Source organism: Aplysia californica, unplaced genomic scaffold (assembly GCF_000002075.1).
Source record: "Aplysia californica isolate F4 #8 unplaced genomic scaffold, AplCal3.0 scaffold00504, whole genome shotgun sequence".
In the NCBI taxonomy this organism is placed as follows: Eukaryota; Metazoa; Mollusca; class Gastropoda; order Aplysiida; family Aplysiidae; genus Aplysia; species Aplysia californica.
In genome coordinates, this window is record NW_004797774.1 from 495,420 (window position 1) to 516,064 (window position 20,645).

At 40.6% G+C, this 20,645-nt stretch overlaps 1 protein-coding gene across 3 annotated transcripts in view; it reads right to left on the reverse strand.

Moving 5' to 3' along the window:
* Nucleotides 1–888: 888 nt before the first annotated feature.
* LOC101859961 (phosphoglucomutase-2) overlaps nucleotides 889–20,645 on the reverse strand; it is a 35,240-nt gene continuing 15,483 nt past the window's right edge. For all 3 annotated transcript variants that reach the window (XM_035971781.1, XM_005105976.3, XM_005105975.3), the window contains exons 6-20: nucleotides 20,211–20,295; nucleotides 19,149–19,232; nucleotides 18,835–18,858; nucleotides 18,247–18,419; nucleotides 16,276–16,399; nucleotides 15,785–15,850; nucleotides 14,723–14,820; nucleotides 12,267–12,358; nucleotides 11,542–11,624; nucleotides 10,564–10,657; nucleotides 8,981–9,110; nucleotides 8,304–8,406; nucleotides 5,114–5,200; nucleotides 3,658–3,791; nucleotides 889–2,325 (exon numbers count right to left, since the gene is read on the reverse strand). In XM_035971781.1, the coding sequence (XP_035827674.1) occupies nucleotides 2,217–2,325; nucleotides 3,658–3,791; nucleotides 5,114–5,200; nucleotides 8,304–8,406; nucleotides 8,981–9,110; nucleotides 10,564–10,657; nucleotides 11,542–11,624; nucleotides 12,267–12,358; nucleotides 14,723–14,820; nucleotides 15,785–15,850; nucleotides 16,276–16,399; nucleotides 18,247–18,419; nucleotides 18,835–18,858; nucleotides 19,149–19,232; nucleotides 20,211–20,295 (1,486 nt within the window). In that variant the 3' untranslated portion in view covers nucleotides 889–2,216. The remainder of the gene's footprint in view (nucleotides 2,326–3,657; nucleotides 3,792–5,113; nucleotides 5,201–8,303; nucleotides 8,407–8,980; nucleotides 9,111–10,563; nucleotides 10,658–11,541; nucleotides 11,625–12,266; nucleotides 12,359–14,722; nucleotides 14,821–15,784; nucleotides 15,851–16,275; nucleotides 16,400–18,246; nucleotides 18,420–18,834; nucleotides 18,859–19,148; nucleotides 19,233–20,210; nucleotides 20,296–20,645) is intronic.

A 20,645-nucleotide genomic window follows, 5' to 3' on the forward strand; every position in this document is an offset into this window, starting at 1 on the left:
TATTTTACAAAAGATGGTATAGTCCAACCCCCCTATTAAAACAAAATGAACGGGGTCCAACCAATAGACAGAAGGAATTTTATGGAGCCATTGTTTTAGCGAATGGTGGGGTTGGGGGGAGGGGGATTTATGGGGGTCACTAATTGAGGTCAGTTGATAGAGCAGCGCAACAAAGGGTGTGGGTCGGAGAGGATGGCGGAACAACAAGAGTGGGACTTGCGCTCGCCAAGAGGTGTTGATATGACACTGTTCCATTTCAGTCAGTGTTCCGCCACAGCTCCACGAGGGCTCGCGTACTCGCGATTCATTGAAGCCGACTGAATCGCGAATCACCACTCTCAAATTTGACGAGCAGGATCCAGCCCTACTGCTATGTAAACCCATGGCTAGCACATCTCTTCAGGTAAAATACATAACCTTCTGAACCCATCGCGAGGTTATTGCGACTATGTCACAATACTAAATACAGGCACTTGAGACCCATTTTTGTGGACGGAACCATCGGAAATGGTTTAAACTTCTTTTCAAGGAAGATTTTCCTAGCATTTCCTGCCCCAGTCAAGAATCTAGACCCAGAATTGGAATAGAAAACTAACAGTCTAGGAATTTGTTTACATCAGTTGCTAAGGCAGTAATCAAATCTGAAATGGCGGCAAATATGCATGTTTGCAACCTGTTCAACGCATTTTATCGGGATAGTAGTGATTCAAGAGGAAAAGACTGTATTTCAATGCAAAAAGTGTGAGGTATACATATCCCTCTGAGTCCCTGGCTACTTTGAACTGTATCACTCATACTAAGACTAGGAAAAATTTGACACTTCAATGTCAAGACTAACACACAGGCAAAGACAGTCTAACAAACAAACAAAATAAATCTATGACAAGGTATTGTTTTGAACATTTTTATCTCGTGTTTTTTCTTCACTCAATTTCCAGTTCAATGAAGTTTGGTTCATATTTCTACCTTAAAAAATAAGGAAGTTATAAGCATTTTTAAGGACTCACCCTTATTCTCATGAATTTCTCACAGTAATTCCCCTCTGGGGGACCGGACAGTGCAAATTTATTCACCTCTTGAATGGTTAATTTTCACATTCAACCTTTCCGTAATACAATGAAGGTACAGCTAACTGAGTGCAAATGGCCATACCTGTTACATAGACTGAAGGCCAGTCCGTGTGGGCAAGTGTTTTCACTACATCTGGGTAGGCCAATGTTTGATTACAGAGAAAAAAAAAAGGCTTCTGAAATAAAATGAATGATACGCACCACCCACCCCTATAAATTTACAGAGTTGTATGCTTCATCTTCTTCTTCTTATTATTATTATTCTATGACAATTTCCAAGAGTAGAACTTGTTTTCCACAAAAACATACAGTAATCCATGCTAGGGACAATGTAAACATTTTTTTTAACTGAAAGATGTCCACGACAACAAAGGTGAACAATTAAAGAAAAAAAACCCAGCCATTCATTTTCGTTTGTAGCAGGCCCATGAAACACTGACATAGAGCCCTTCAAATTAAATTCCACAATGAGACTTGTTTCAACCTATTAATTTACGTCAAATAACCAGTGTCACCGTTTTACTAGAACACAGCAAATCCTGACTCCGACATTAAGAATTTGTCTCATTTTTAACATATTCATGACTATTTACCGACGAAGGACGATTTAATTTACAAAGCAAGATTGTGTAAAACAAGATTTTACTCAACGACAAAACGTAGATTATAAATAAACTGCACATACGAAAGTAAAAAAATTCTCAACTAAGCATACATCAACCTGCCAGCATTACACCCAGGGACTTGCCCACAAACACATGTTAAGAGTACAGAACCCATCTCAAAACAAATCCACGAGATCCCCCCCAAGACTTTGATAAACAAGAAGCATTCTCCAGTAAAAGAAACACAAACTTACCAACTAACACCTTCAGGTAAGTGAAATACTGAGCAAAGAAAAATATATCCCAACACACCATGAGCCTGTTTGCAGGCCACGCGCAAAGAGCATTTATCACACTATGCTTTGAGTAAGTGCACGCAACTTTCCCAACACCAAATATTATAATAATCTCAATTCTCCAAGAGTTTGCTGAAAATACCTCAATTTCTCTTAGCCTCAAAAACATCCCCTTACACAATGCAATCCCACAAAATCGTAGTCAACCCTCAGAGCCAGTCCTCGCATCTTTAAAGAGATTTTTTTTACGTATCCCTGGGCAGGATCTTGGGGAAGACGTCAGGGCTGTAGAAATACTTGGCGATGCTTTCCACAATCCCATTCAGCTGTTCTTTTACTTGCCCGTAGTCAAGCCTGAAACAAGGCAAGATAAGATACAATTTATTGATCACCACAAAGAGAAATCTGCTACAGTAGGGTATTTAAATACATGCACACGCACTCGTCAACACTCATTCTCTCTTTCTCTCTCTCTCTCTGACACACATGGAATCATCTATAGATATTAAAGACCTAAAACAATTACATACCTGCACACACACTTTCATCAACACTCACTCTCTCTTTCTCTCTCTCTCTAACACACACACACACGTAATCATCTACAGACATTATAGTCCTAAAACAATTACATAAATACACACACTCATATCTCTCTCTCTCTCTCTCTCTCTCTCTCACACACACACACATACATACACAATCAACTATAGACATTATAGTCAAAGTACAATGATCTTACAGACGCATGGACAATATTGACAGCACTGTATTGACAGGATCAAACTCCCAGGGATAGACGTAAAATATAGAGGGGAATGGGAAGAGCTGACAATAGAGAACTTTTCTTTCCAACTACACAACAGCACCTTGCAACAGTTCATGCTCTCACTGAGAGTCTGAGAGCACAGCAGCCAGAACTGTGCCCCGCACCACTACGATGGCATCATATCTTCGGGCCACATCTGTTTGACTTTACTTAGTCCAGAGAGCAACATTTTTCAGGAGAGACGAAAAAAAGACTTCATTTGGGCACAGACAACTCCAACACATCAGGGATTTTCAAATGTGTTATACAGGGTGCCAACTACGGCTGGATCGGGCCAATCGCCCGACTCGATCGCCTCAAACTGAAAACAAATACGTTCGTTTATGAGGCGATCGAGTCGGGCGATCGGGCCGATCCCATCCGTAGTGGGCACCCCATATTCGTCACATCCAATAACGAAAAATCAAAGAAAGTTCAGTCGGGTGATGGCAAATTGTATGAGAAATCCGTGATTTCCAGTTTTTTGTGTTCATGTCATCTGTGCACGACGGTATTTCTTCTCCTTTTAGTCAGAGGCTATAGTTTACTGCCGTAGGCCATACGCAACTGTCAGCAGCCATATGTAACTGCCATGTTTAACAATTTGGCAGCTATATGCAACTGTCAGAAGCCATATGTAACTACCATATTTAACAATTTGGCAGCAATATGCAACTGTCAGAAGCCATATGTAACTGCAACAGCCACAATATATAACCGCCAGCGGCCATTTGTAACTACCAATGGCCTGTTGTAACTATCAGTGGCAACATGTAACTATCAGTAACAACATGTAAGTGCTAGTGGCCACATGTAACTGCCAGTGGCCACATGTAACTATCAGCCGTCACATGTAATAGTCGGAGGCCACATCGTACCCATGCTCAGGATCGGGCCGGTGTTCGGCGTAGTACTTGATCTTGGGCTCGGTGCCACTCGTCCTCAGCGTGGCCACGCAGCCGTTCTCAAACTTGAAGGTGATCATCTGACTTGACTTGCTACAAGGCAGTTTCTGATGGAACAAGCGGTGGTTTTGTTTGAGTAAAGAGAAGTACATCCTCAAAATAACGGTCCTGTAGTGCAGGGAACAAGGATGACAGACAGACAGAAACAACAGGGGGAAAGTAAACAAGTAGGACCTACCGGTGGTGCCCTCAAACCACCCGCACAGGCAAGAAGTACGACCTATCACGGTGCCCTCAAACCACCCGTACCCACACAGACAGACAGACAGACAGAAACAACAGAGGGAAAACAAAGAAGTAGGACCTACCGGTAGCGCCCTCAAACCACCCGCACAGGCAAGAAGTACGACCTATCACGGTGCCCTCAAACCACCCGTACCCACACAGACAGACAGACGGACAGAAACAACAGAGGGAAAATAAAGAAGTAGGTTCTACAAGTGGCGACCTCCAACCACCTGCACAGAGAAGAAGTAGGACCCACCAGTGGCACCCTCCAACCACCCGAATAGACAAGACATAAACAACAGAGGGAAAATACAGAAGTAGGACCCACCAGTGGCACCCTTCAACCACCCAAACAAACAGACAGAAACAACAGAGGGAAAATAAAGAAGTAGGACCTAACAACGGCGCCCTAAAACCAAGAACAGCACCACATTGTAGGCCAGAAAACGGGATACCAAGGGCAATGCACTAACTGAAGTGTCTTTCTGATTTAGTAAGCGCTTTACAGCACTTGCAACACAATGAGGTTATTTAAGTGCCGAAGGCTAGAGGTGTTACAACAGAGTAACAAACACAAAAAAAGAAGGAGGAAAGATAAGGACAATAGATGTTTGACAGGAAAGAAGAAGCAAACCACACCAGAGCTCCTGCCAACCACCCAATGAAGTGCCTTAAGGCCATTCCCAAAGGGGGGACATTAACAAGTTTGTATGCACAGTAGAATTGTAAATGGGCTGACTTATCAATGTCATGCTCACACTGTGCCATAAAAACATAGGGGGAACTGCAGCTTTTTCTTTCCTCATCCATACTATCGTCATTTTTCCTCAACTTCTTTTGTATGTTCACTCTCTTGTGAACTGCTATATCCGAGGTGCTTTCATAGTCGAAGCAGACTTTGTGCTGTTGAGGCTAGAGAGGTGAGCAGAGAAAGCCTGATTCCCATTTTGGACTTCTCTGTTGGCATCCATCTCTTAGCGCTCATATGACCGAATGCAGTTGCAAGCACCGAAATAACCTTACTAAACTAAATCTACCCTATAGAGAGCATTGCACTTGGCATCCCTGCAACTGTAAGGCAGCCACTGTATACAAATGTAGAGCTCACAATGCAAAACATGAAGGCTGTGATTATACGTACCGGTTTCTTGTCAATAGTCTCACTGTCGTAACCCACAGTCAAGTCTCTCACATGAGCGATGGCGTAGTCTCCACACTTGCTGGGATACTGCACAGACAAAATGGACAGAAAAAGAATGTTATAACAAACAAAAAAAACAACAACAAAAAAAAAGTAAAATAAATCCGAAAAAAAAGAAAAAAAAAGTTTGGGTTTATTTATAGCAATGTGTTCCTCTTGAAGTCTAAAACATCTTCACAATAAGTCTCTCACTTGGCCTGTTCACTTCAAATTATCATTTAGGTCCTACTTGGGACATTCAACAATGCAGCCTGTTAGACCCATATCACTGTCATTTGCAACTGGGAGAAGCGAAAAAAACCCCAAAACATCCAACACGGTGAAGCTCGTGAGTATACTCATCCACGGTCCTAGGGGAGCAGTGAGCAGTCGAGCTTCACGAATACTACAGTCCACGTGTCGTGGGTGTTGATGAATTAAGTAATAGAACAATGATGTGATACTTCCTCTATACCTAGTTCTACACCTCCTTGTACATGCACATGATCTAATCCTTCAAAAGGCGAATTAGTTCGCACTGTCCGGTCCCCCAGAGGTGAAGTAGTTTGAAAACCTCATGAGAATTAGGACGGGTCATAAAAAGTGCTTATAACTTCCTTATTTTTTCAGAAAGAAATATAAACCAAACTTCATTGAGCTGGAAATTGAGTGAAGAAAAAACACGAGATAAAAAATGTTCAAAACAATACCTTGTCGTGGATTTAATTTGTTTGTTTGTCAGAGCGTCTTTGCCTGTGTGTTAGTCCTGACATTGTAGTGTCAAATTTCTCCTAGTCTTAGTGTGAGTGATACAGTTCAAAGTAGCCTGGGACTTGAAGGGACATGTGTACCTCACACTTTTTGCATTGAAATACAGTCTGTTTCCTCTTGAATCACTACTATCCCGATAAAATGCGTTGAACAGGTTGTAAACATCCATATTTGCAGCCATTTCAGATTCCATTCCTGCCTTAGCAACTGATGTAAACAAATTTTGAGACTATTCGTTATCTATTCCAATTCTGGGTCTAGATTCTTGTTTGTGGCAGGAAATGCTAGGAAAATCTTCCTTGAAAAGAAGTTTATCTTATAATAGATAGCATTTGTATAGCGCATATCCCCGCTCAACAGCAGGCTCTATGCGCTTTACACTACATTAAAATCTATCTTAGTTTAACACATTACACCCTAAGAGTCTGGACGGGAAGTCCATTGTTAGATCCTAAGCAAAGGGAAGGAACCCACCTCCCGTGAATACAAGCCTTTAACTCATTCGCTACATATTATTTTCGGCTTGTGGACAAACTTTTTTCGGGAGGGCGAATGGGATGATGACTAGTGGGCAGTTAAAAGGTCTTTGGGCCCACAAATTCAAATAAATATCAACGTATTGTATACCAATATTTCCAGTATGGTTTGTAGAATACATCTGTAATGTTTATTTAAGTATTTTTCAACTTATGTTCTTGTAAGAGGCGATTATGCAACACAATTTTGATTGAATGCGGATAAAATTTGAAAATATAAAATAAATAATCTTTGCTGAAACTCACAAAATATGTTTGCACCTAGTCAAATTATACATCAAAATAACCATAAATGAATATAGAACTGGAAAATATTGAAAAGTTTGCAGTTCTTTACATACATTCCATAATATTTGTACATTTGGAATCATAATATCTGATATTGAAAAAAAAAAATTTTTAATTTTATAATCTTGAAAAATGATCACAAACAGAAAAAACCCACTCGTATCTTATATGGAATTATTCAGAATTGCATTTGGAATAAACCTATACATGTCTAGGGTGGCACTTTTGTGTAATTTCATCAAAAAGTAGTGATTTTGGGGAGAAAAAAATATTTTTACAATTTAGAGCTAGATATAGCATTCTAGCACTCAAAAATATTGATTTCTCAATAACAGTGCATTGGCAATATGAGTCCAATCGTATCAATATTATAAAATTGAGTTCTACATTTCTTTAGTGGGCAAAATAATTATTGATTTTGTTGTGTAAAATTACTAAGACTGGTGTCCGGGCTATAATTTTGGCATCGTGATAAACACAAGTCGAATAAACTACTAAATCGCGTTTCAAAACTAAATCTCTAAACTTTCGATTTTCAGTGGAAATGCTTGACCCGGAAGTCAACATTATTTTATGACCTTTATTTTAACATGGATATGTGGATTGGAAAAGAATCTAAGCTAAAATTGAAGATCGGTTCTCGAGCCGCCGGGGGCGGCTTAGCGTACTGACAGCACTTTAGCCGCGCTGCCCCCCCATGGCTCCGATTAGCGAATGAGTTAAAGAACACATTTTAAAAATACTAAACAAATTCCCAAAATCCTGAAAAAATAAAAGTTAAAACGAAAAATGAATGTAGTTTCAGAAAAATATAACTTTATGTATGCATAAACTGTTGAAAATGTTCTAACTTTAGTTCAATCGGGGTGTCCGACCAGTCACTCTCACTCTCAGCCTTGCGGCCAGGCCCTAGATCTAAATTCTAGACTTTCTACGTCTGATCAATCGGAATCGCCTTAAACTCTTGCTAAAACGTTTTCATCAAAATCTGAGACATCTGATTTGTCATATGCTTGTTTTTGCTAAAATCCATCGTTATTTCCTTTTTCGAACTCAATTGTGTCGCTTTTCAACAAGTTGAAACACCTTCGAAGTGTCGGTAATGCGATCTCACTTCGTTCGGCTCTAATACTAAAACTACTATCAAACGAAAGAAGAAACTTTTTGCAATAACTATGCAAATCAAAATCTCAGCCCCAGAGTCTCATCAAGGCTAGACTTCATTTCTAAAGACGCTTGGTCGGCGAGGGCGGTTCCGGGCGAGTCAGGGTGGAGCGTGTAAGGGAATTCCCAGGCGGTCCCGGACGAGTTAGGGTTTAATGTATTAAATAATTTCCGGTAGTTCCATACATAAATTCAGGTCTAAAGTGCCCGTGTTGACGACTGCGACTATAGTCACGATAAACTCTGAGGGACAGTCGTAGCATTACGACTATAGTCACAATAAACTCTGAGGCACAGTCGTAGCATTACGACTATAGCCGCAATAACCTCACGATGGGTCACTACTGTCACTGATCATAAACATCGTTCTATGACAAACCACAGCAGCTCACCTTTCCCTCCCCATCGTAGTTACGAAGACGTTCAAACATGGCTTTGATTGTATCCGCATCGTAGCACTTGAAGTAGGAGTTACTGCTCATATGATAACCATACCTATGGGGAAAAAAAGTACATTTCAAAATTTTCAGTAGACTTGTCTATTTTCACAAGCAGCATAAACTCACTTAAAACAGGTCTGTATGTGGTTGGCGGTGGTTCTGATGCAGTTTGCTCCTTCTTTACTTTCAAACATCTATCACCATTACCATTTACTTCTCCTCCTCCTTTCCCTTGCATGTTACTCTCTAGTAAGACCACTAATCTTCCTCACACGTGTTGTAAATGCCATAAAACTCTTGTTAAAACAACCCCCCCAAAAATAAAATGAACGAAACAGGTCGAATGATAATTTGTGTATGTAAAAATTTCAATGACTTAACACAGTAATGTGTTCTTAGAATAAAATAAAAATGTGTTGAGCAAAAAAAAGATGTATTGTTTTTTTAAAGATGAGCTGCAAATGACATTATGACATAGACTACACCCCCTGATTTCGATTCCCCAGCTTTCTCACATTCATTTCCATTTTCATTCATTTTCACAGAGTTTTCCCAACCGGTAAATCTAAAAATGAAATTCCCGGCTTTTCCCCAATTTCCCCAGGTTGGGTGGGATCCCGTGTACTCACGTCTGATAGATGACCTCCAGCTGTTTGCTGAGCGTGGTGCCCGAGCTGTACAGGTGGTTCACCAGCTCCCCCACGGCCGCCGCCGCCGACACACCGTCCTTGTCCAGCACTTTGCTGCCACACATGTAACCTGGGGACACACAGAACGCGTTAACATGACACACATGTAACCTGGGGACACACAGAACGCGTTAACATGACACACATGTAACCTGGGGACACACAGAACGCGTTAACATGACACACATGTACCCTGGGGACACACAGAACGCGTTAACATGACACACATGTACCCTGGGGACACACAGAAAGCGTTAACATGACACACATATAACCTGGGGACACACAGAACGCGTTAACATGACACACATATAACCTGGGGACACACAGAACACGTTAACATGACACACATGTAACCTGGGGACACACAGAACACGTTAACATGACACACATATAACCTGGGGACACACAGAACGCGTTAACATGACACACATATAACCTGGGGACACACAGAACACGTTAACATGACACACATGTAACCTGGGGACACACAGAATGCGTTAACATGACACACTTGTAACCTGGGGACACACGGAACGCGTTAACATGACACACATGTACCCTGGGGACACACAGAACGCGTTAACATGACACACATGTAACCTGGGGACACACAGAACGCGTTAACATGACACACATGTAACCTGGGGACACACAGAACGCGTTAACATGACACACATGTAACCTGGGGACATATAGAACACATTAACATGAGTCACACACAGACACACGTGTAACCTGGACATATAGAACACGTTAACAAGGTACACATGTAACCTGGGGACACATAGAACAAGCCAACGTGGTACACATGTAGCCTGAGGACACAGAAAACGCCAAAATCAGACAGGCACAGCCCCACATGTGACATGGGAACACACAAAACACGTCAACATCATACAGCAACAATAATACAGTCAGGGACGTATAACACGAACACAGAAAACTCAAAATCACAGACGGATAGCTCGTGCTATATTTGCCACTCCCCAACTGATATCTCGTCAATTTTTTTTCATATCGGTCTACCCGAACTATGAATGTGCTGAGCACATTATTCAATCCCCAATGTGTTTGAGTTATCTGTGCCCTACTGTATTTTAAATTCTCGGCCGGCTGCTAATACGTGCTAAGCCCAGTAGGCAAAATTTTACAAGAGACAGAGCAAAAAAAAAGTTTCATTCTTTTAGCAATTGTACTTTCTGTGTGCATTTTTTCTGGCCTTTTTTTTTCCCAACATTCAGAATTTAAAGTGTAAAGTGCTTAGAATTTGCTGTCGAACCAGGATATACACTTCACGGATGTTATTTATCATTAGTATCATTACCGTCAAACAACTTGCTGTAACAACCACCTGTAAGAAATTGTAAAACCCTGTAAAAAAATACTCTTAAACTATCATCGTCTATATTTTGCAACTCCAGCATAGGATAAAAATACGCCAAAAATATTCACAAAGTGAAAGGAGATACATAAGATACATAAAGGAGTATGTTTCTACAACTGCAAGCACAAATGCTTACCGATAGCCTCTTCAAAAGCAAAGAGAACGTATTTTCCCTCTTTGAGCAGCCTGTCCGCCTCATTGCCCATCCACTTAAACCCAGTGAGTGTTTCCTGGGGAGACATTCAATAGTCCACATTGAGGCTATTAATTTTACTGTAATTTTAGCAGTATTTTGAAGTTGTAGTTTAGAGTATAACAAAAGTATTGACTATCGACACAATGCATGATCCAGAGAGGAAAAAAAACCTTAAAAGCATAACTCCCTCCCCGTCTTCTAATAAATGCTGAACTACAGTCGAGCCCCATTTAATTATCACCTGTCCAAGATAATCACCTGCACAAATAACCACTTCCCACTTCCTCCCTTGCATTCTTCTCTGTGTCACAATGGTACTGTCCAAGACAACCACCTGTCTTAGATGACCACTTCTTTACTCAACTATAAGTGTTTGTCTTCCACGGGTTCCACTGTACTCAAAAAGTATCATACTCCAATAACAGACGAAATGATACGAAGGACCATTCAAAGAACTCCTTGGAAAATGATAATAAATAAATAAATAGCATTTGTATAGCGCATATCCCCGCTCAACAGCAGGCTCTATGCGCTTTACACTATATTATTACCCCAGCAGACCATAGAACACTCGGAAACATTCTCAGCTTCCCGGGAAGCATACAGTGCAAGCAGCTGATTAAGCGCTCAAACACTAACAAACTGACACGATCTTTCGCTGTCTATAGCCGGGTAACCATTCCCACCTGGGTGAAGTGAGGAAAATTTGTGCAAAGTGCCTTTCCCAAGGACACAACGTTGGGCCCCTGACGGGATTCGAACCCACGACCTTACAGTTGCGAGTCCGAGAGCCGAGAGGTTGGAATGCAATCTCATTAAGAATCTGTCCATTCCATAAAAGTAAGACTGAAAAAAAAGGATGAAAAGAACAGAGGTGTTAAAAAAACTGGAAAATAAATAGTAACTGCCTATACTCACAATGAAGTTGAAGCCCTCTTTACGAGCAAAAGCCTCGAGGATCTTTGAGGACACAGTACTGGCCAACATGTACACATCAGACACTGGGAGAAACAAGACATTACGGCTGAAGTTATTCTCTCGTTAATAATCACATTGATGACAAAAAAAGGACAAGAAAGACCACGAAAGTCAACCGACACGCAAAGTATACAAATTTCATTCTACACCATCAAGAGAATATGTGTCAAGATGCGGTGGAATCAGACAAAGTACAAAATAAAACCAGGTTAAGCAGCAACACATGACACAGAGATAGTACACGCTTCAAAAGATGACGAGATTATTCGTGAAAACCTTGAGCTCACAAAACTGATAGAAAAGATCCCATTTTATTGATTTCCACGAGGATAAATTTGCTGCAGCGTGGTAACAGGAATGCCAAATGATTTTTTAAAAATTAAAAAACCCTGAAAATGAGCGGAGCATCACATCTCACCTAAAAGGAACCTTGTCAAGTTTTAAGAGAGCAAACAAAAACATCTCTCTTACCTCTCCCCTTTCCTTTGCAAGTGTAGGAAAAAGCCGGAAAAGCCGGAAAAGCCGGAAATTTGGCATCCCACTGGTAAATATATAAAATCGCACACACTCATCAACAAATACAAACACACACTCTCTTTCTCTCTCTCTCCCTTTCACCGTATCTAAACCTAAGTAACAAACAAGGAGACATAGAGACAACTCACAGTTGACACTGGGGTTCTTCTGTCTCCAGGCAGTAAAACACCACCAGCCCAGAAAAGCACCGATTTCATTCCCCGTGAACACGCGCCAGCCGCTGACCACAGAAAGAAAAAAGGAAAATAAGAAGATTGCACAAATATATAATAATAATAATAATAATGATAATTATAGATAGCATTTGTATAGTGCAAATCCCCGCTCAACAGCAGGCTCTATGCACTTTACAATCTGTACTATTACCCCAGCAGACCGGAGAGCATTCTGAAACAACCTCAACTACCTGGGAAGCATACAGTGCAAGCGGTCATTTATAATCTAGGCACTAAAACACTAACATACTGACAAGATCTTTCACTGTCTATGGCCAGGTACTCGAGTTGGGGCGAGCGGACGGACGGATTCGTTACTCGCGGACTCAGTAAGAGCGAACGGGTAACGGACGGCCATGAGAGCGAACTGCGAACCTCAAGACAGTTCGTTTTTTGGGTCCGCTCCACAATTTTACTTTCTCAGCGAGCGGACTGCGGACATCAAGCCTCAAGTCAGTTCGGTTTTTTTGGGTCCGCTCCACAATTTTATTCACTAGGCGGGCGGGCGAACGGACGAACTCTAGCAGACGAGATACTCGAGGCAAGATTAGACCCGTCGTCTATTGTTTGTTAATTAGGCCTGATGTTTCAAACCACTAGCGGTGCCACAGGGAGTGAGAGAAGATGGTGACGTAGTACTATGTGCGTAACCTTTCACCTCATGCGTGGGGCACACTGTACGTTCCAATTATCGCAAAGGCCGAAGGGGGGGGGGGGGGGGGGGGGGGTTGAAAGTTGTAGGCAATGGAAGGAGTCGTTCCCGTCCGTCCGCCCGCCCGCTCGAATGCATGGAGTCTCTCGGTCCGCCCGTCCGCTCGCTCGCTAAACGAACTGTTGTCTCTGCACGATGTGTAGCGAGTAGCGAGCTACTCTTCACAAACAGACGGTTCGTTACCCGTCCGCTCGTTTGCGGGTCGTGCCAACGAGTAGTTCGTTACTCGCAGGCGCTAATTTTGCGAGCCCGACCCAACCCTACCAGGTACCCATTCCCACCTGGGTGAAGTGGGGAAAATTCGTGTAAGGTGCCTTTCCCAAGGACACAACGTCAGGCCCGCGGCTCAAACCCCCGACCCCGCAACCTCACGATTACGAGTCCGGTAGCCTAACCACTAGACAACCGACGCCACATATATAGACTCACTTCCTGCTCCCCAATCTCACAGCCTTCCTTGAATCTCTCATCTATGTAAAAGGGATTGCCTCTGGGATTTTATGAAAAAAAATTAAAAAGACAGTTCACAAGCCCGACTGTGGGCCAACACAGAAAACAAATGCAAAGAATAATAACAGTTCTCCTTGTGAAAATAACAGAAAAACAGAATCCCTGGTTTAATTAAAAAGAAGTCAGAAACCTATCCAAGTAAAAGTACATCTCAGTAGAAAAAAACAACCACTTCATTTGTCATTTTTTCAAGGATTTTCAGGTCCAGGGCAGCGCCCTGGCAGGGGGTTGAAGGGGGACAGCGGTCCCCTTATGTTTGAGATTTTGTTGTTTCAACTTGTTTTTTCTTGTGTTGTTTGCACCATAATGTGTAGAATCCTCATAATTTGGCCTATAATAATAATAGTACAGTAGCTAGATCAAGATCTAATAAATAACTTGACAGCTTATATTCAACTTAAATCCACAACAATATTTACAAATAAACAAGTCTGATAAAAAAAACATCAAGCTGTGTTTAGAGTTTTCTTCCCTTGGCAGGCCCAAGATCTATTGAACCACACTTCTTCTTCTTGTTTACAATTGTTCTCTGCTTCTTCATGTGCTTTAGAAAGTGAAAGTGAAAGACATTGTCAACACTTTCAAAAGAAAGAGCACTTCCGGTATGGCTTGGCTATTGTTGACTTTTAGTTATTACGGAAATTATTTATTTCGCATTTTTTAAAATAATCTTTAAAAAAAAAATTTTTTGCAGGAATTTTCACGGAAATTTTTCCATTTGTGGAAATCTGCTAATTTGCGGAAGACTGGAAGCACTGGTATATATACAGGGTGTCGCCCAAAAATGTGTACACACGATAAAATCAAACATTACCATTTATAATGTGTATACATTTTTTTGGGACACCCTGTATATTAAAAGTACCTTCGAAAATGGCATGAGACTGTCAGGCAAGTGATGGCTTTACATTCTATACATGAAAATAAAAAGGACGTGCACACAAAAATCAACTGCACTGTGAGATGAGTATCTTAAAAGTCATTTACTCCATGAACTGTAGCAGGGGAATACGGAGTAGGAGGAGAAAGAGGAGGAGGAGAAGAAGAACAAAGAGAGAAGGGGGTCAATTTGAGAAGAGAAAGCTTCTCTGGTCTGCATATCCTGTACAGTTTCGATAGTATTATGACAATTTCTGAGACGAAGCACCTGTCAATTTTCTCTGCCACAGCCAGCCTGTCAGCATCAGGGTCGTTTGCCAGGATGACTTTGCTCTTATTTCGATCAGCTGTTTCCATGGCAAGTTTCTGTAATCAAAAAAAAGAAAATTGAAAAACATCGTCAACAGCAGCCAACTATTTGAGCCAATATTATTTTCTTTAGGTTTACTGCTGTTTTAGGATTGAATGTGTTACGTTTCAGCAGACTCGACCGTATATTGAAGGAAAACGCATGAATTATTCCTTTCTGTCTAAGACTATTCTTAATTTTTCAAAGAAGCACAGAAATGGTGGTATCCTCTTAAGGGAATATGCTCCATTACAAATTATGTTATGTTTCAGGCCATCAGTAGATTCTGATCCACTGTCTACAGCACAATTCCCTTCTTCTTTCTTTCCCTCTAGACTTTGGTTGGCCACTGCAGGATGTAACCCTCCAACAATGACCTCCACTCTGTGCAATTAAGCTGTTTTTCATGTCCAGTTCGTACCCATCTCGCGACCTCAGGGCTTTCTTGTCCCATCTCCATTTTCAATGAAAGTGAAAACAGTTCATAATAAAGCGTGAGCTTAAGAAGAAGCCACATTTTCTATGTTAAGAATCAAATGGAGATAATACAAGAAAGCACTGAGGTCGCGATCTGCTCTCTGAGGTCATCTTGCCACCTTCTTTCTGGTCTTCCTCTTGATCTTTTTCCTGTTCTTGGTCTCCATTCAATTAATCTTTTAGTCCATCTGTTGATTCTCAGTTCACTCTGTCGAAATGGCCAGCCTATTTTCATTTCTCTCGGAGTCTAAAATTTACTCTGGAAACCTAAAATTCACATAAATCAAGTCCTGCGAAACTGATATCAGCTCATTTCCAAGTATACAGCAAAGAAAGATACAGACAATAAAAAGAGTTCTCTTTTTAACACAAAACTTGAACACACAAATAGCAAAATATTCAGTTTCAGTCTGGTAAAAGTTTTACAGCGTTCGCAACTGCATAAGGTCACATGATAAAGCAGCCTAATGTTCACTGACTGACATTTCAACCTCTGTAACTTACCAGCGCTCCCTCGCCTTCTTCTGGGTTTGGATACTTCACAGTTGGAAAATCCGGGTCTGGTTGAACCTATAGATCCAAGATACGCAGGGAAAATCAAAATTAAAAACTGGTAAGGAGAGAAAAAAAATCCATTGACAATAAAGAAAAAAAAAGTTCTTAATGACATAGCTTAAAAAACTGCATTGGAGAGCCCAGATCCCCCCCCCCCCCACGTAGATTATATTAATATAACAAACCGTGGAAAATAAGCGTGTATAATAAATAAATACATGCAAACAATTGTGAATAAAAACCTGTATTTTCATATCACTTACAACATAAGTCGCATATGACTAGGCAGAAATGGAAGTCAAGAGAGAAAAATCAAATTTCATACAAAGCCGATCGTAAAAAAAGAATAAAAGAGCTCAAATAAAATTTTATTGGAGTATCTGACAAGTCTGCAAGCCTTTTCTTCACTCTTTATGGAAAAAGAGCTTCCGAGTACTCACCTGCTCCAAAACAGGGATAGGATCCAGAAAGCCAAATTCTTTCATTGCCCGTACGGCAAACTCATAGCCAACACCATGCATGGCTGTATAGGTGAGGCGAACTGGGCACTCAGCATTCTTTTCTCTGGAACATGAAAAAAATTACACAAAAGTATTAAACTGTTCACATCATCTTTTCAACCGCTGCAGTGTCCACAGGGTGCACAGGAGGCAGGTGATGGCCACGGGAAACATGGAGAGATGTGTGAAAAGGGACATGAGAGAAATGAAGCTCACTAGGAACGAGCTTAGAAGGATTGCCCAGGACAGAAATAAATGGAAGGAGCTTGTATGTGGCCTATACCCTGCCAAGGGTGAAAGGCATTGATGATCATCATCTTTTCGGAAAAAAATTAGTTTTTGAGTTGTAGTAAGAGTTTTACAGCACATCCCCTCCTGTCGTCCTTCCCTGGTTACATAGCTCAGTTTAGTTTCATAAGAATCAAACAAAACAATTAGGTAATACAAGTGCCAAAGATAAGTCAAATAAGTGGAGTTACTAGTGAGTTATATATACAAAGAAAAGAAGGATAAAATATAAGGATGATAAATGTTTGACAGGAAAGAAGGAGCAAAACACACCAGAGCACCTGCAATCCATCCACTCAGCAGAAATGGCAGGCCACCATGCTCACAGTAATTGAGAGGATGACGAGCAGTGAGCACCATGCAAGATGGTAAACAACTTATAACTAGAGAGATACAATTGAAGTGGAAAACGAAAATTCTCTTCCTAATTGCAGAAATCTACAAATGAGATGAAGCAACTAAGAAGAGTTATCTATATATATACCCATAAAAACAGAATGGCGTCGGTGGCCTAGTGGTTAGGCTCTCAGACTCGCAACCGTAAGGTCGTGGGTTCGAATCCTGTCAGGGGCCCAACGTTCTGTCCTTGGGAAAGGCACTTTGCACAAATTTTCCTCACTTCACCCAGGTGGGAATGGGAACCGGCTATAGATAGCGAAAGATCTTGTCAATTTGTTAGTGTTTGAGCCCTTAATCAGCTGCTTGCACTGTATGCTTCCCGGGAAGCTGAGAATGTTTCGGAGTGTTCAATGGTCTGCTGGGGTAATAATATAGTGTAAAGCGCATAGAGCTTGCTGTTGAGCGGGGATATGCGCTATACAAATGCTATTTATTATTATTATTATTATTATTAAAACCTAGTTGAAAACCATTTATGTTATGGATACTTATGAGGAGTAAGCAACTACTGAAATGTTTTTGAAAAACAGGAACATACAATTTTCTCAAGAAAGAATATAACATTATAGTAATAATACATACAGACTACTTAATGTAACACTTCGCTATACACCACGATGGAAAGTGACGTATGACAGAGTCCAACACTGAGCAGCCGATACAAACTTATTTCCTGATAAACCAGGGGGCTCTAGTGGCCAAGAGGTTACGGTGTTCGTCTCTTATTCAATAGGTCCCGGGTTCGAAACCTGACAACGATGGAAAATTTTCCTCTATATAAAATATTCTTCTTTCCTGCTTACTAACCATGTATTATCGTCTACTTTCATATCCACTTCCTCCCCTTTGTTCCCTCCTCTGGGCTCCAGACTCTTTCTGCAGCCTTTCTACTGGTACTCCTAGGCTCATTCTTACTGCTGTCTTTCAGCCACACCCCTGATCTTATGGTAGGTAAAACCTAACACCTAGCCTTCTTGGATATAGACGAAAACCTAGGAGGTCCCATGTGCAAGTTGCGCATGTTAAAGATCCCTTGGTGGCCCTACATTCAATAACAGTAGGCTTCAACCGCCACCAGAACAAAATTCAAAATTCCTACCAACTGAAAATCTTTAACGTGTCCCACCCGCTCACAAGACCTCATGCAGTTTCAAGCGCCGTAAAACACTAACAAACAAATATTAACAGATAAACCAGAAGCGACCAGAGCATGCTGTTGCTTACCTCAAATAACAGAGACTGAGCACATCCGCGTTGTACCGCTTCAGAGTCTCCTCCATGGGGTCTTTGACCAGGCTTGAGAGACGCTCCAGGGAGCTGACATCCCAGGAGGAAGCCAGGGGCTCCAGGCTCTCGTCAATGGCCTGGCTGATTCCTTTGTCGTGAGGGGAGACAATCTGGAACAACCAAATTCTGATCAGAACACAGGAAGACACGAATACCACATTAATATGCAAAAGCTTCAGAATGTTTAGCCCTAATTACACAGATACCAGCCATGTGAATAAGAGAATCCAATTTTTAACAGAGTAGAATTTTTCACTACTTTAATTACTTTACTCCTCTTCAGTCTAGCCTCAGACCTCACACCCTCTTCCCCCCCCCCCCCCCCCCCAACAACAACAACAAATACCAAAATGTTTTACTGAGTAAACAGATTTCAAATCAATGAACAACGAAAATTACAAATGTTTTACTTAATAAACAGATTTCAAATTAATGGACAGGAAAGACTGGCTTTATGTACCAGTGGCAAAACAGGTATGACAAAACTAATGAAGCTAACAATTCACTTGTACTACATCAACTCACCTGAGCCCCATTATTCCAGTACACCTGCAAAGAAAAGAAAGAGATAATATTACTCCAATCAAACAAGTGTAAGAAATTACAAAGACTGAAAAAGCACTGAAATAAACATAATCATAGTCAATTAGTAAATACTATCATAAAGCAACAATATTAGTTCAGTAAAAACATGTAATATTATGACAAAAGAAAAATGAAAGGAGAATAAGACAAAATCCAAGTTTTTTCTCGTTAAAAACTGCCCCCCAATCAAAATTGTTTTGGAGAAAAACAAACAGTTTGAGAACAAAAACAATACGATGATATCACCAGAATACCTTATAGCCATTGTCCTCCTTGGGGTTGTGACTTGCGGTGATCATGATCCCACAGTCAGCGTCAAAAGCCCGCACCCCATAGGCCTGAAGAATACAAAGATAAGAGCCATTTTAAGAAACTGAAAGAAAAGAGTAAGTTCCAGATCCCTTTATCCCTAATCTCTGTCCTCAAGTTATGCAGAATAACTCAAAGCAAAAAAGAAATATATTTAATTAATACAAATAAACCATTCAATGCTTTTATCAACCTTATATGTGTCACGACGCGGTGGAATCAGGCGCTCGTCAATTTTTGAGCATGAAGAGTTATTTGTGTCATCTTAAAGCTTGTTCATTTATCTATCTCAGGATGAAAAAAATACTCATCTGTCTGTAATAGAAATCAAGATATTAGCAATTGAAAAAAGTGGGGTCACCTGATTTCAGAGGTAAAAAAAGGTAGAAAATGGCCGTCAAAGCATGGTTCTTTCCTATGCTTTAGAGTTCTTGGAAACTGGAAATGTACCTTTTTTGTGCCTTTAATCAAAGTTTTTCAGTAAATTCCACACAGAAATGTGTTCTTTAATGGGCATGAAAGGTGTTGAGCCAAAAAAAAAAAATTCGATAAAAATTCACAAACCTGCGGAAAAATGCCAGCGTCTTCACTTTCATTATTTTGACGAGCGCCTGATTTCACCACGCTGCCTCACATATATTAAATTATTTTCTAAGGTCAAATATGAAGAACCATTTCAAAAAGCTGAATAAGAAGAGTAATTGTTCGATCCCTCCCCACACTCAGATTTCTGTCAAGGTATAAATAATAACTAAAAGAAAAAAAAATAAGCATGTCTAATTAATACAAATAAACCATTTAATGCTTTAATTAACCTTAAAACAATTCTTCTCTATAATCAAATATCTAGAAGAACAAATTAAAACAACAACCGTTTCTTGTCAAGAAAAAAATAATATCACTGACTATTCACAAATTCGCAAATCATTCAAAAGCTATTGAAACTTGTTGCTTTATACTCTTTGAAATGCTGAACAAAATCAAGGACAGTGTTTGACAGAGCTCACCACATATGGAGTTGGGCACAGTCTTGAGAATAGATACACTGGAATCCTCTCATTCACAAAAATGGTGCCCACAATTCTTGACCACCTGGAGGGATTGGATAATAAAAACAAATAACAAACAAACATTAAAACTGGCAAAACAACAATATTGCTTTCTCCCTTTCAGTACTGCCATGATGCAACATTTACTGACAAAGTGAAAATGTAAACGACAAACAGGAAACTAATTACCTTTATTTTTAAAAAAATATGAGTGCAATTCACAAGGGTGAAAGCTACCAAATCCACAACAGTGAAACCTTTCAGGATGATGGTAATTACCTTTAACTATAACCAGTGCCCATTCTTAGCTTTCTCCCCTGCTGGTGGGGGACCCCGTAGTTTTACTATGGGGGAGCAAGAATACACCTGCCGTGATACTGCGTGTCGTAAGAG